The sequence below is a fragment of the Astatotilapia calliptera genome, chromosome 12 (genome assembly GCF_964374335.1).
Source record: "Astatotilapia calliptera chromosome 12, fAstCal68.1, whole genome shotgun sequence".
Classification (NCBI taxonomy): domain Eukaryota; kingdom Metazoa; phylum Chordata; class Actinopteri; order Cichliformes; family Cichlidae; genus Astatotilapia; species Astatotilapia calliptera.
The window spans coordinates 646,346-663,272 of NC_137433.1; the positions used below are offsets into that span (position 1 = coordinate 646,346).

Below are 16,927 nucleotides of genomic sequence, written 5' to 3' on the forward strand. Positions count from 1 at the left end.
ACATGGAGTCAGAAATTGTGAAGTGTATCTGGATGATATAGTTGCCTATTCATCCACTTGGACTGAACACCTCAAAACCCTTAGCGAAATATTTGACCGTCTGCGTGATGCCTCTCTGACACTAAACCTGGCTAAATGTGAGTTTGGAAAGGCTGTTGTAACCTACCTGGGGAAACAAGTCGGACAGGGTCAGGTCCTCCCTGTTGCTGTGAAAGTGCAGGCAATATTAGATTTCCCAGCTCCGCAGACCCGTCGGGAGCTGCGGCGTTTTCTAGGCATGGCAGGTTATTATCGTGGATTCTGCAAGAACTTCTCTGAGGTAGTAGCCCCGTTAACCAGTCTTGCCAGTCCAAAATCACCATTTATATGGTCTGAGACATGTCAGTTTGCTTTCGAAGCTGTCAAAGCTCTCCTTTGTAGTGCTCCTGTGCTGGCCGCCCCTGATTTCGCATGTCCATTCAAGCTTGAGGTGGATGCCAGTGCCTTGGGGGCTGGGGCAGTGCTTTTGCAGGAGGATGAAAATGGCATTGACCATCCAGTCTGTTTCTTTTCCAAAAAAAATTCCTAAAACACCAATTGCATTACAGCACGATCGAAAAGGAAGCCTTAGCCTTATTGCTGGCCTTGCAGCACTTTGAAGTGTACCTTGGATCCAGTCCTGTTCCAACCGTCGTGTTCTCTGACCACAACCCTCTCCAGTTCCTAACTCGGATGCAGAACAGCAACCAGCGCCTTATGCGCTGGTCCTTACTCCTCCAGGACTTCAACATTGAAGTCCGATACAAAAAGGGCTTAGAGAATGTCATGGCTGATGCCCTCTCTAGGTCTTGAATCAAACATTTTTGTGTGGGGTTAAATGTTTGATTTTTTTTTTGGGTGGGGGGAAATGTTATGATCCAGTGATGTGTTTGTTTTGTGTTACTCCTCCCACCAGAGGATGGCTGTGGGTATCTTCCCCCTTTTTTTTTTTTTTTTCCTAGGAGGTGGACACCTGGGCGTGGCTGTTAGGGATCTGGATGGAATCTCTGCCTATCCTTGGATTGGATAATTGATGGATCACCTCCAGTATTTAACTACCGGATGACAGCCACCTGGCCCCTCTCCCCGAACCTCCACCACTTAACCAAGAACCTGTGTGTTGATTTACTGCAGTGTAGAGTTTTCGTGTGTATGTCTGGCGTTATTATGTCCATTTTGTAAATAGCTGTAAATAGATTTGTCAAGTAGCGATCGTACGTTTTGTTCACTTTGTATATATCCTTCACTGCAGCAGCGTAGTAGGCGTGAGAAGCCATTTTTGTTGAATAAGTTTTCTCCTGTTTTCTCATTAGAAAGCTAGGTAAGTGAATTGTCTTTTGTTTGGTTTTTTTCACATTGTGTAGGGAAGCGCAGGGACCACGAGGGAGTTTTGTTTGTTATTTTTGGCATCGCTCACTGCCGAAGTAAATAAATGGCTGCTTAGCACTTTAAAAGGTATCATTGTTGGTGTTCTTGCTTGGGTGGGGTGTGGATGGGCAAACTTCTTGTTGCGTTTAATTACTTGCCTAGACTAAAAACGTAACAGTAGAGATGGACCGATCCGATATTACATATCGGTCCGATACCGACCTAAATTACTGGATCGGATATCGGAGAAAAATAAAGAATGTAATCGATCCATTAAATATCACGAAAGCACCTCACAAAACTTGCAACACGCCGTAACTCACCTCAGAACGTTAGCACGTCGGAGCAGTATGCATCACGTAATAGAGCGGCTGTGGCATGTGGGACCTGTCGGTGGTCTGGATAGCATTTGGAGCTTCGCTAGCAACCTGGCATTTCATCTCCGACAAAGTTATCCCCGAGAGAAGTAAAGCAAGTGTGTAAGTCCATCTCTGAATGTTTGTAAAGCATTCCTGCGTTAAGCTTAACAAGCGACTGCCTCTTCTTGCTGCTACTTCAATCATGAAACTGCTTAATGATCAGCTGATCGGCTTTTCTGTCGCGAGTCCGTGTCTCTAGTTTGTTTTTGGCCCACTTTGCACCAGAAAGAGGAAACCAGCGGCTGAACAACAGCAGCACGTTTAAGCTTGATCAGCTGTTGTTAGAATTTATTTAATATTACTTTCTACACCAGGATCTTTTTCTATGTAGCTGACGCTGGTAACTGTGCAGGGGCGGATCTAGCAAAGTTTAGCCAGGGGGGCCGATAGGGCATTAACAGGGAAAAGGGGGCACAAAGACATACTTTTCTTTCTTATTCTCATTTAAAATGTCGAGCTTTTAATAAATAATAATAATAATGGATTGGATTTATATAGCGCTTTTCAAGGCACCCAAAGCGCTTTACAATGCCACTATTCATTCACTCTCACATTCACACACTGGTGGAGGCAAGCTACAGTTGTAGCCACAGCTGCCCTGGGGCAGACTGACAGAAGCGAGGCTGCTATATCGCGCCATCGGCCCCTCTGGCCAACACCAGTAGGCAAGTAGGGTAAAGTGTCTTGCCCAAGGACACAACGACCAGGACAGAGAGCCCCGGGATCGAACCGGCGACCTTCCGGTTACAGATACGCTTCCCAACCCCCTGAGCCACGGTCGCCCCCAATTATCTGACTCTTACACCCAAAGTTTTAATTTGATGTAAAATGAATAGAAGTCAATTACTGTGCATAGTGACTATTAAGTCTAATATATATACCCTAGTAAACTATAGTACTTTTTCCTTTGGAAAGGTACCATCTGTGCAGTCTGCAATTTTGTTGAAGAAAGATGTTGAATCTATTTAATATTTCTTGAAAAATAATTTATTTCTGTGCATTTTTTTTCACACTGCATCAAATTAAGGTTGATTACGTCGATTAAGCATCATGAGGTGGAGCGTGAGGGGTGGTTCCCTATTTTTTATTTATTTATTTTTGTTGTTGCTGGGAGTTGGAACCCTATTAGTTAGGGTGCTTAATATTTACGCTAAGTACTCTTTAAAATACCAGAATAGGGAGGATGGTGTAGGTTTAAGTTTATTAGATTGATCAGTATTGCTGAACTATGAAATATTTTTTTTTGCATACAGGTATAACAGAATAGCTTTAGTGTAGTTGTTGTTTTAAACTTGAGTATGAACTTATACAAAATGCAGCAAGATATTTAAAAAAAACAGTTTTGTTGATTAAAAAACACTATATCGGATTCATATCGGTATCAGCAGATATCCAAATTTATGATATCGGTATCGGTATCGGACATAAAAAAGTGGTATCGTGCCATCTCTAATACAGGGTTACAGGTTTGTAGTGGAGCTACTCCAAGGGAGAAGCCCTAAGAATTTTTAAGTGAGAATGTGAAACTGTTTTGTGCATCTCTAATCGTGTGGAGTTGATGCATGGCAAGGACCATGAGGCAAAAGAGGGTTTTTGGGGAGTTTTCATTTTTTAAATTGCAGGTGGCATGAGGTGAAGTGATGGAAGAAGAGGCTGAGATGCAGATGGAAGCTGAGACCAGGAGAGAGGCTTCAAGAGGATCAGTGAGGAGCAGAGACCACTTCCAGCACAGCTGACAACCCACAGAGGGCTGTGCCGCTGGGCTCCCTAGAGATCATTACAATGGGTGGTGCTTGTGTAAACGGTATGCATCTAATTAAAAGGTGGCAAGCAAAGGCTGGGGGCAGAGTCGTCTGAGTCAAGTGCAGAGTTGCAGCTCTGAGATCCGACCAGGCTTCCCTTTTAAGTTAAATACTGTTTAAGCTGATGTCTTGCTTTCTTCACAGGTGATAACTCTCTGAACCAGCGGGGCCTGCAAGCCCAGACCCAACATTTACATTTCTTCACTATTGAACAGCAGTTAGGCTTTTTAGTGACATCATCCTAAAACCCTCAAATATGGGTGACAATACTAAAAGGTCCTAAATGTGCTGGTGGCATCACCTCCCACTAATCTGAATTAGGGGTGGGTTCTGATTATCGATTTTCTGATTACAATCGATTCCAGTTTGAATAACGCAATATCGATTCATTAAATCCTGAATCGATTTTTACATATAAACGTATTTTACCTGAGACACCAGAATCTCAGGTTAAACCTCTCAAATTTCCAACAACCACCAAACAGCTAAAACAGTAAACGAGAGCAGGAACACGGATTCTGCACAAAGACGTAAACATAAAGCGCCGACGGATCAGGATCAGTGAGATGTCGACTTTCTCACCCGACGGCACAGACACGGTCGGGGCTGAATCAGCTCACTGATTCTGATGTTTCGGCGGGTCGAGCTTTGTGTTCACGTGCTAGATTCTGGAGCTGCAGGTTTTATTGCTCTCCAAACAACATTGACTGAACCAGCAGCAAAAGAAGATCCAAACTACAGATAAACATCGTCATGACTTCAGTCTGACTTTTGCTGCTTTGCTTCCACCACGATAAAATCACACTTCCTGCACAGCTCTCTTTCTCTGTGTACTTGAAGAACAGTTTCCCATATGCTTGCTCATTACCAGTCTACCATTGTTTACAGCGCTGTGGTTTTTCTTTTTACTTAGATGACTTCTGACAAGAAAGCCACATTTCTGCTGTTCAATACTGAAGAAATGTAAACTTTTTAAAATGATCACAAATTGCAAAACTCTTAGCTGTGTCTGTAATCAAACCTCTGTAACTTTGTTTTTCTGTTTCATCCTCAGCTACTTTGACACAAAGACGTCTGCTGTGATGCTCACACCTCTGATCAAGTCTCAAACGTGTCAGCGTTGTTTTTATAGATATAAAAATATAGATATGTACTGATAAGTAATCAGAATTATAATATTTCTGACTGTCTGAGGCAAAATTTCCCCAATTCAAATCTAATCGAATTGAATTTATTCCAGAAATCAGTGACGATACCCAGCCATAATCTGAATACATTTGTTTACATGATATTATTCTTGTATTATCAAGAAAATTTAGTTCTCAGAGTACAAAAAGGCAATGGTGATGAGGTATGTTTACCTGGATTATCTGTCCCAGCAGTCCATCCTGTAGTCCAGCCCAGAGACAGCACAGTGTGTGAGGGAAGATGAGTCACAACAGAGAGGAAGGTGTGATGCTCCAGAGGTCCGATCTGCCCCCCAGGACCCGAGAAGATGTCTGCGTTGATCCACACAGGACGGTATGGCTCAGTCAGCACTTCCTGCAGCAGGACTAAAGATGTTGACACAGCCTCCATGCTATGTGGAGAGTATAGCTCAGCGTTAGCGTCACACAGACCCACACAGCATTGGTGGAACAGAACCTGCTTCTCACCTCTTAAAGTCCAGCTTTATCCCCTTGCCGTACTCTTTCACTCCCTCCAGCCATTCCCTCAGGGTGATGTCACTGTCTGTATCAGGGGGATGTGCCATGATTGGCTCTTTGGGATCACGACCTCTCAGGACAATGTCAGCTTCAATCATAAGAGAAGGACCTGAAAAACAGTTGTTGCCCATTAGAAACCGACTCGTATCTTTCTTAAGTATCATCCCAACAACAAACATCACTGAATATATCTTTTTATTTTCAGCCCAGAGGAGGTTAGCGCAGTATGACGAGCACACAGTCGCTCTGTGTGCAGCACGGCCACAAAGGGTCCTGATTTTATCTCCAGCTGTGGCCTCTGCGGGGAGTTTGTATGCTCTCCCTGTGCCTGTGTGGGTTTCTCCAGGGACTCTGGCCTCTTCCCACAGTCCAAACGTGGATTAAATGCTAGGTTAACTGGAAAATCTGGCTACGGATGTGAGACGGATAAAGTCCTCAAAGTGCACACAATGTAGTTAAAATGTGACTTGCAATCTAAAGTTCTTTGGTTAGTCAGTAAGACTAGAAAAGTGCTTTATAAAAAAAGAATGCATTACATTACAGTGTCCAGATTATTAGGCAGACCTGAGATGAATCACAGCTCACACACCAGCCCTCTAATCCATGTTACATATCATGAAGCCTCCTTCCTTCACAATAAAATGACATTTTATTTATTCAACACAAAATACAATAAGGACACGCTGTGGAAGAGAGCCAGAGATTAATAATAACTACTGATTAAATGTATCCACAAGTGGTGAGTAAAAACACTGAGTGCATCATGGGAAGCTCCCAGCAGCTCAGAGCCGCCGTTTGAGGAAGCAATGTGTTCCCATATTTCTGTAGAACAGACAGAGATTATAATGCATTCTAATATTTTTACTCTAAAATTAGTGTTTCTGTTGAAAAGTATGATAATTAATGTTAGCAGAGCTGCTCTGTGCAGCGTTATGGCATAATAATTTTAAGGGAGAATAAAAAGTCGACACACATATCTCATTCCTGACGGAGGACTCTACCACTACACTTCTCCAGTCCATTCACAGAGTCGTTGCATGGTAAGACATGGATAGGAAGTGGGCGGAGCCTTTTACCGTCATTTTATTACGACGCAAAGTACAAACACCTGTGGACACACAATCCAACAATTAACATGAGTCAGCGGGGAGAAACTATGATTTCAGCCTTTAGCAGAGTGACGCTGCCATGGTTACGTTAATGCGGTTGCTAATGTGAAGGAAGCAGAAACTTAACACTAGTGATGGCCAAATGTGGGCGGAGCCTTTTACCGTCATTTTATTACGACGCAAAGTACAAACACCTGTGGACACACAATCCAACACCCCCACTTGTACACAGGTTGGGGAAAAACAATCCTCCGAAAAAACATCTTACATTCCAAACACAAATACAGAGAATTTTTCTAACTTAGACTTTGAAACTGGTTTCGTCATCATATCTGCTACCATTGACTCAGTTGGACAGTAATCAATGAGCACTTTCCTTTCATGTACAGCTGACCTTATAAAATGATATTTCACATCAATTTGTTTACATCTTTGTCTGTTCACTGGATTTTTTGACAAAGCGATTGTTCCCTGATTGTCCTCCAATATCATAGGTATTTCATACTCAAACTCATCAAGATCTTGAATCAAATAAGTCAAATACATACATTCCTGAATTGTTGCTGCTAATGCCATGTATTCGGCTTCACAAGTTGATAGTGCTGTAGTTGTCTGCTTTTTGGTTTTCCATGATATCAAAGGACCATTTTCATTTAGGCTTACACAATAACCTGTCATACTGCGTCTATCAGAAACATCGGATGCCCAATCTGCATCACTGTATGCTTGTAGACCTAGTTTTCCACTTGAACATTTCCTAAAACACAGTTCTTTTCCTCGACTACCTTTTAGGTACCTCAGAACATGTTTCACTGCTGTCCAATCATCAACAGTTGGCGCATTGAAATGTTGTGACAGTTTGCTGACAACATAGCTTAAATCAGGTCGCGTACAATAGCTCAGATAAATAAGACATCCTACCGCTTCACGATATCTCCTCACATCTGGTAATGTCTCGAATTTATCAGAATGAGTCCATTTCTGTTCACAGGGTGTTAACCTTGGCTTACAGTTTTGCATGTTAAATCTCTTTAAAATGTTCTCAATATATATTTTCTGTGACATTTTGACACATTCTTTTTCTTGAAGAAAATCTATTCCTAGAAAATGGTTAAGTTTCCCCAGATCTTTCATTTGGAATTTAGAAGAGAGCATTTCTTTCACGCCTGAAAGCACATTTTCATTGTTAGCTGCAATGAGTAAATCATCCACCCACACTATGATGATTACTTTTTCACTTTCAGTTTCTTTTGAATACACACAATGATCAGCAGTATTTTGTCTAAATCCACAACTGCTTAAATAGTCATGTAAGGTTTGGTTCCAGTTACGACCCGATTGCTTCAGCCCATAAAGTGATTTCTTTAATCTGTACACCAGTTTATTAGTCTCACTTGATTCTGTCTCAAAACCTTCTGGTTGTTGTATATATATTTCTTCATTTATTGGTGCGTGTAGATAGGCGGTTTTTACATCCATCTGGTGAACCAACATATCATCCTGAACCACTTTCTGCATCAAAACTCTCACACTCGATAAGTTAGCAGTCGGTGAAAAAGTCTCCTCATAATCAACTCCTTTTGTTTGACTAAAACCTTTAGCCACAAATCGAGCTTTATATCTGTCTGATCCGTCTGAGTTCTTTTTAACGGCATAAACCCATTTACCCCCCACTGCTTTCTTACCCTCTGGTAAAGTGGTTAAAGTAAATGTGTCATTCTCCTTAAGGGATTGGATTTCTTCATTCATCGCTTTTTCCCATTCTTTTGACTCACTTGACACAATAGCTTCGCTAAATGATGTGGGTATTTCACACAACAATCTGTAGCAATAATCAACACTGGTTTGCATCTGTTCATTTTCACACTCTTTCACATCCGTGATATAATCACTCAAATAATCAGGTCTCTTTGTGATTCTGGATGGATAACGTGTAGCTCCAGCATCTACTTTATCATCAGTTTTAACCTCGGACTCAGTTTGACTGCTTTCACTACCATCTGGAATATCCTCATCCTTCGTCTGTTTGGGTTCACCATCTTTTCTGGATTCATAAACCTCATCTTCATACATCTGATCACTCTGTGTTTGTTGATCCATTGTCGCGGGATTTAGTATTTTTATCAATCTGTGCTTTTCAACTTTCCCGGTTTTTGGGAAATAGATCAAATATGCTGGACTATTTTTGTCATATCCCAAGAAAACACCTTTGTCGCATCTTGGATCCAGCTTTCCCCTATTTTGTTTATAAGCATAGCACAATGATCCGAATTTTTTCATTCTAGAAAGATCAGGTCTTTTTCCAGTTAACATCTTATACGCTGTCTGACCTGTGCGTTTGTTAAAACATCGGTTCCGAATCACTCCCGCGGTTTGTACTGCATATGGCCATAAAGACTTTGGCAATTCGCTCTCAACTAACATGCATCTCGCCATGTCAAAAAGTGTACGCCAGTTCCTCTCTGCTGTTCCGTTTTGATGAGGCGAATATGGCGCCGAAGTTTCCTGCCTAATGCCGTGTCTACTTAATAAATCTCTGAACTGTCTGCTTGTAAATTCAGTTCCATTATCAGAACGAAAGCACTTGATTTTCCCATATGACGCCACCTCTGCAATAAATCTTTCAGTTGCTTGAGTTGTATCACTTTTGTGTTTCAGATTATATACAAATTTTGCACCTGAATAATCATCAACAAACGACAAAACATACTTAAACCCTTCTTTAGAGTTTGGCGTAATCGGACCAGCTAAATCCGTATGTACCAACTCTAATGCTGCCCTGGCCTTTTCATCCGGTTCTCGGTTCCTAGTTTGAGTAAACTTCCCTTGTATACAGGCTTCACATTGCATATTTTTGTTGATTTTACCCTTAATTTCCATTCCATCAACGACATTTTGCAGATTTTGAACATCCTCATAATTACAGTGTCCTAGAATTTCATGCCACGTTTGCATATCAAAACATCCATTACATTTCTCTTCAAACTCTTGCACAGTGTTTATAAAGAACAGTCTCTCGTGTTCATATATAGGGAATTTTGTTCCATCAACATGTTTAAGAAAACTGTCCCCGTGTTTGAAAACCACAGTGGCTCCGTTACTAGTAGCTGCTTTTACTGACAAAATGTCCTGTGGAAACGATGGAATGTAGAGTGCTTGTTTCAATGTTACCTTGTGACTGCGTCCTTTACTGTCAATTAGAGCAGGGCGATATGGCCAAAAATATTTATCACGATATATATTTGAAAATTTGCGATAACGATATAACTGACGATATAATTGATGCGAGACAAAATACAACTCCACAACATTACTAGCGCAAAAAGACAACCTATCATTTATTTTCACTTAAAAATTAAACAAGAAGCTGGTTTTTATGTACATTAAAGCTTTATAAAAATGTAACAGTGCAAATGCAAATTCCTTGCTGAAAGTTTAACCAAAAGGCATTTCCAGTAGAAATGGGCTGACATATCCTGAGCATAACCATGTATAATATCCACTGAAGTTAAAAAGAGGTGCTTTGCAACATTAAACTGCAGTGTGCAGTACGTATTTTTCGGACCATAAGGTGCACGGGATTATAAGGCACATTAAGCGAAACAAAGCAGTCAGATAAATCAAACTTTATTAAACTCATTCTTCTTGCTTCCTCCACTTCTGTACCATTCATTCATTAATGTTGAATTTTCTGGCAGCTGCTCTATTCCCATGTTGTTGCAGTATATTAATGACTAACCTCGTATTGTGGATGGATTATCTCAGTTGTTCTCCTGACTGAAGTTTGGTCCTTTTACAGCATCCTGCCATGCGATTGCATTTGTCTCTAACCATGAGGAACCTTAACGTTAACTTTTATAAGTGGAAAAGTGTTAGTGTTTGTCCTCCAGCTTCACTGTTTATGTTATGCTAACATAGCTGTGTTGCTAGCGATCACGTAGCACATAATTATATACCAGCTAGCCCAACTTCAGTAACCCTACAAACGTCACTGCTGTTTAGTTTCCTGTCTTCATTTATGTTGAAGCTTCCTGCTAGCTTCTAACTCCGTTAAATGTAATACATTTTGTTTTCATGGATGCCTGGAAGTTAAACTTCATAGTTACACCTGGTAAAGCAGCAATGCTGATCGTTTTATTAAAGATGAAAGAATTTAGACAGTTTTTAACTCTTAGTGATGCTGCAGTGTTCGTTTGACCTGAAGCATACGGAGTTTAGGACCCAGATTACTCCCAGATTTAAGAGCATCTTAGTCCGACAAATACGACAATAACGACGGCCGCTTGCATGTTCTGCAAAAAAATGTGCTTTGTCGTGTATCTGACGGACAAACACCAAACCAGTTCCACATCACTGAAGTTGCACCATTTTTACAAACCAATTCTGGTTCATCTGTTTCACTCAACAATCGGCCATGTGCGTATGAAAACAAAGGCACTGCGCATGCGCGTTTTACTCATATTCTATCGAAATATTTCATTTTCCTATCGTTGCCTAACATTATACCGGTATTACCGTGAACGGTATAATATGGCCCAGCCCTACTGTCAATCATACTTATCTCAGCATCTCCTCGCCGCTTTGCAGCTCCTCTGCTCCGCCTTCCGTCAGCCAACTCTACACAATGAGCCTCGGGTCAAAATGTGTCATCAAAAGTCTTAAAACTCTCGATCTTCGTAAAGATATGTGACGTCGCTCCCGTATCCACCAGTAGCTGGTTATTCAGCATCTCTTGGCCGCCGTCCGGGACCCTCTGGGGTTCGGAGCCCGTCCTGAACACGTAGTCCTTCTCCACAACCCCTCTCGCTTCATCCCGTCTTAGCTTCCTTCTACAGGTCGCATCTTTGTGTGTACTACTCCGGCAAAAACTGCACCATACTCTGGATCGGCACGTTCTTGCAGTGTGTCCCTTTAGTCCACATTTAAAACACACAATCTCATTATTCTTTGATCTTCGGTCATCTGCTCGCCATGAAGTAGAATCCTGGTCTAATTGCACTTTTGTCCTCATTACGTTGTCATCAGTTACAGCCGCACGCATTCTCTCGGTTTCTTCATAACTTCTGAGTTTTACTTTAAACTCTGAAAATGTGATTTTTGCTTCGCTCTGTGTAACGTGCACAATCAGGGGTTTAAACGTCTCTGGTAGACCTCTCATTATCATTGCGATCAGAAGTCCATCAGTTAATGACTCACCCGCATTTTTTAACGCTGTGATAATTGCTTCTGCTCGGATAATATAGTCCGTCACACTTTCATTCTTTTCATTTGTGAGAGAAGTAAGTTCGGTGTACAGACTTATGATCCTTGGCTTGCCCACTCCTGCATAATGACCTCTCAAAATTTTTAGGGCTTTCCGTCCGTCATCAACTGCATCTCTCATAACTAACGATAAACTTTTGTCATCCAGAAATTGTATCAACTCTGCATATGCTTCTGCATTTTTGTCATCATCTTCACCATCGGCTTCTTCATCACCCTCAGCCTTTAAGATGACATCTTTCAAACCTTGTAGTCTGAGATGACCAAGGAACTTCGTTTCCCATATCTCATATTTCCTTTCATCTCCATCAAACTGCAAACGGGAATATCGACTGCCCGACTCTGCCGTGCGTCTGCTCATGATGCACAAAAACGCTTACTCACTCAATCGTGCCAAACTTTTAACACCTGCCGGTAACTTGCGGTTTCAGGAAACGCTGCCCTTCCTTTGGCAGTTACAGGATCTCTTTACTGCTGCTCTGGGCCCATAACCTGTTAGCAGAGCTGCTCTGTGCAGCGTTATGGCATAATAATTTTAAGGGAGAATAAAAAGTCGACACACATATCTCATTCCTGACGGAGGACTCTACCACTACACTTCTCCAGTCCATTCACAGAGTCGTTGCATGGTAAGACATGGATAGGAAGTGGGCGGAGCCTTTTACCGTCATTTTATTACGACGCAAAGTACAAACACCTGTGGACACACAATCCAACAATTAACATGAGTCAGCGGGGAGAAACTATGATTTCAGCCTTTAGCAGAGTGACGCTGCCATGGTTACGTTAATGCGGTTGCTAATGTGAAGGAAGCAGAAACTTAACACTAGTGATGGCCAAATGAAGCTTTCCGAAGCACTGAAGCTTGTATTGAAAAATGGTTCATTACTCGAAGCTTTTCAACACAGTCCTCTCCGGTGACATCTGGTGGTGAAAATTTTGAAGAGCAGCTTGAATCTGCAAAATAAAACGGACTGCTCAATTATCACTGCTCACTCAAGAGTGGAGTTCTCTCTGATATTGGGCCACCGTTCCGTTGCTTTGAACATGTAATTGGTTTTGTTTTCTCGATTGGGGGGCTGAAAAAAATGTAATGCGTATTTGCGTAATACATTTTGATCAATAAACTTTCCCTATTTAAACATGCACTATGGTGGCCTTTCTTTGCTCATAACTCCTTGATGTTGGTAAATACAATAAGTGAGCAATATATATAATATACATATGATAATGCACAGCACATTATGGAGTATGCCCCTGCTGTGGAGTCCTGCCTCCATCTACTTGTCGTTTAATCACTGGACAGCTTGACAGGTTCATACAAAATATTAGATTAGGCCAATTGTCCTATACATATTTTTGACCTAGGGGTGGGATTGATTGTGAACTGGAAAGGGAAAATGCTTAGGAAGCTGAGTACGGCTGCATCGTCACTGATTTGTAGAATCATTTTGATTCGATACAGGATCCGATTCAATTTGATTGGAATCTGGAAAGTTTTGCCTCAGTCAGAAATATTACAAGTCTGATCATTTAACAGTATATATCCATAATTTCGTATCTATTAAAAGAAAGCTGACACATGTGAGACTTAATTAGAGATGTAAACAGAGAGTTATGAAACCTGCAGCTGCAGAAGCCAGCGAAGAAAAAAGAGGCAAACACAGCGCGGACCCGCCGACGCATCAAAATCTGACTCTGACGCGTCGGGTCCGCGCTCTGTGTTCACGTTTGTATGCAGAATCCGTAAACCTGCTCCCAGTTACTGTTTTAGCTGCATGGTGTTTGACGACATGTTGTGAGGTTTAACCTGAGATGCTGGCATTTCAGGCATAATAACGTTAATTTACAAATCGACACGGGATTTTAATGAATCAATATCACTTTATTCAATTTAGCATGGATTGTAATCAGAAAGGCGATAATCAAAACCCACCCCTAATCAAGAACTTGCAAAGTAAAAACATGATCTATGTAAGGTAGCCCTTTTGTTATTTACATTTAAAAAGAGGATTAGTGTTACTGTGCGCTGGCTGAGTCTGTTTCTTTTCTTAGAAATAGTTTCTCCTGCCCTGGAGAAAATCCACTTGCATGGAACAGAAGAGGCTGTGGAGTGCAGGAACTACACTGCAAGTTGGTAGATATGCAGGTACTCCTGGGTCCTGCAGACTATCACCTAAAAACAATAAACAAAATGATTTTCTAAACTGTGTAGCAATGTAATGTACGTATAGTGTCAAATACATTTTTGTAGTCTTCATTAGCTTTAATTCACATGGAAGTGTTCCTAAAGTCATATGCTGTAATGATATTTACATTATGAAAACATGATTTTGGACATTTCAAGTTTTTCACTTCGGCAGATAAAATGAATTGAGCAAAATCAACTCAAAATATTCCCACACGCCAGAACGTCCTCTCTTCCTCGCTGGCTCCATATCTGTCAGTGGAATGATCACCTCGTCGCTATCTGTCACCATCAACACACTCCACGAATCCCGTGGATTATTCACTTCCTTATATCTGTTTGAATCAGGTACCGAAGCAGTTACGTGCGTAATGAAGCTTCGGACGTCATTGGTCACGTGACTTTTGCCAAACGAAGCAAGCCTCGACACAGTGCTTCTGAACCAGTGTGTTGTTTTTTTCGACACACGCTCCGGAGCGTCAGCTTCAAGCGGGCCATCACTACTTAACACGATCACGCAAAATAGTTTCAACCTTCAGGACTAAACAAGGGCTGATTTAGACAAAATGACCTTTAACATAAACAACAATAAAATGTCAGGTGTTTGAATTTCCATGTTGACGTCAGCGGGACTGACAGCCACGTCACGGACTCACCTGTGAGCGCCTCCGCCAGCCTGCTCCTGCTGTTCGCTGCATGCGACCAGCTAACCTCGGCAGCGTCCATCCTCGTTATAAAACTCCGACTGAAGAAATAGTCCAGCGTTTGGTCACGCATCCCACCTGCGAACAGAACACGAGGGTCGCAGCCATTAGCTCCTCTCTGTCACAGTAAAGTGCAGCTCGCTAAAACAAGTGAGCGTAGCTGCAAAGCTCGACATTACCTGTTTTACCCTTTAAATTCCACAAGACATAAAATATAAAACACACGATTAAAATTAAAGTAATTCTGTGAAAACTCAGCAAAAGACTCGTTTTCATTGCCGACTTCCACGATCCAAAACGGAAGATAAATAACAACACATTTCCGGTCCGAGATTGTCGAAATAAAAGAACCGGTAGTCTTTTACTGATTCAATACAATATTTATCAAGATTTCTAAGTTTAAAATCTAAGTGACCAAAGTGCCCCAATCTTTATTCTATTCGACGTGAGACAATAAAATATCAGCTCTAAAAGAAAACATCTCTAAAGTTAGAAATATCCTGTCTCAGAGTGACGCTGAAAAACTAGTTCATGCATTTATTACTTCCAGGCTGGACGACTGTAATTCATTATTATCAGGAAGTCCTAAAAACTCCCTGAAAAGCCTTCAGCTGATCCAAAATGCTGCAGCAAGAGTCCTGACAGGGACTAGAAAGAGAGAGCAGATTTCTCCTGTTTTGGCTTCCTGTTAAATCCAGAATTCAAAATCCTGCTGCTCACATACAAGGTCTTAAATAATCAGGCCCCATCTTATCTTAATGACCTTGTAGTACCATATCACCCTATTAGAGCACTTCGCTCTCGCTCTGCAGGCCTACTTCTTGTTCCTAGAGTATTTAAAAGTAGAATGGGAGGCAGAGCCTTCAGTTTTCAGGCCCCTCTTCTGTGGAACCAGCTTCCAGTTTTGATTCAGGAGACAGACACTATCTCTACTTTTAAGATTAGGCTTCAAACTTTCCTTTGATAGAAACTCCCTCAGCAGTATTGCTAATGTGTCTTCTTGAGCAGGGGGACCTTGTGGGCCCTGCCAGATTTCTATCCACTCGAGTGTAGTGTGTTATTGATGGTGTTTTTGGTGACTGTGGTCCCAGCTGCATACAGATCTTTAACAAGTTCCTCCCATGTGGTTTTGGGCTGATCCAGCACCTTTCCTATAATCACCTTCAGCCCTGTGGTGTAAAGTACTTTGAGTGCTCAAATAAAGTAGAAAAGTGCGATATAAGAACCAGTCCATTTACCACGAGGCAAGGAGCTCTCTCATATTCTGGTTCCAGGCTTCTGGAGGGCATCGCTGCAGCTTCCCACCCTCGTTATCAAGCACATTTGTGACAAGGACTCTTCCAGACACTAAACCAAGGCACAATGTACATTTCAATTCCTTTAATTTTAAATGTTTATATTGTCTATCCTGTAAAATAGTCAGATGTCTATTCATATTAATGTACAGAATTCACCTGCTTGCTGCTACTACTGCACATTCACCCAGTGTATATACTATATGTATGTATATATATATATATATAATGTTCTTCCTCTACACCCCCCCCCCAATTTTTGCACATGTCGAGGAGCGTGTCAGGCTACATTTCACTGTGTGTTATACTTGTATAACTATGCATGTGACAAATAAAGAACCTTGAACTCTCACTGACACGACAAGAAGATTTCGATTTATGTATCTGTATTTTCTATGTTTGGTTTTTTTTTGTTGTGTTTTTGTCTCTTACAGATGCAGCAGTTGGTGATACATTGTGGATTTCTATTTGCTGGTTCTGATAACATCTTCCCCCATTGAAAATAAATTCTTAGTAGCACCAGGCAGATTTTTTTTATGCATTAGTTTTGTTTGCGTAATTTGCAGTAAACTGTCTCATGACTCATTTAAATATTCTCCTACTGACAGTGTGATAGATTATTAGTCAAAGTTTAAAGCAGTCGTGGTCAAAGGTGACTTGATTTATTTAGAAAAGAATGTAAATATACAAATAAGAGTAAAAATGTCCCATCAAAGTGAGGTTAAATAATGCTTCAACTGTAAACATACTCCACCAATCTCTATTAAACAGCCGTGTACCACAGGCCTTCAAGCTGGCAGTAGTTAACCTGTTGCTTGACCCAGCTGTCTTAGCTAATTATAGGCCAATCTTCAACCTTCCTTTATTTACAAAAAAAAAAAACCTTGAAAGAGTGGTTGCAAAACAGCTAAAAGACACACTGGTTCACTGTGTCATTTCATGCTTTGCTTCTCCAAAATGTGCAACGTACACACATGCAGAAGTTGCAGTATGCTGCAGTAACAGCAGAGCGACATTTTTGATTTCGAGGCAACACAAACAGAATCACAGGAAATG

General features: G+C 41.3%; 1 protein-coding gene and 1 long non-coding RNA gene across 2 annotated transcripts in view; both read right to left on the reverse strand.

Annotated features, from left to right (window-relative positions):
- Positions 1-14,915, reverse strand: part of fam151b (family with sequence similarity 151 member B) — a 30,023-nt gene extending 15,108 nt beyond the window's left edge. The window contains exons 1-4 of the mRNA XM_026187903.2: positions 14,756-14,915; positions 14,529-14,654; positions 5,263-5,422; positions 4,969-5,186 (exon numbers count right to left, since the gene is read on the reverse strand). Coding sequence (XP_026043688.1) covers positions 4,969-5,186; positions 5,263-5,422; positions 14,529-14,654; positions 14,756-14,852 — 601 coding nt within the window. The 5' untranslated portion in view covers positions 14,853-14,915. The remainder of the gene's footprint in view (positions 1-4,968; positions 5,187-5,262; positions 5,423-14,528; positions 14,655-14,755) is intronic.
- On the reverse strand, positions 6,290-6,838 carry LOC145432131 (uncharacterized). Its single transcript, XR_013912408.1, has 2 exons — positions 6,617-6,838; positions 6,290-6,421 (listed from the first exon to the last, which is right to left on the reverse strand). It is a non-coding gene; the product is annotated as an uncharacterized LOC145432131 (long non-coding RNA).
- Positions 14,916-16,927: the final 2,012 nt, after the last annotated feature.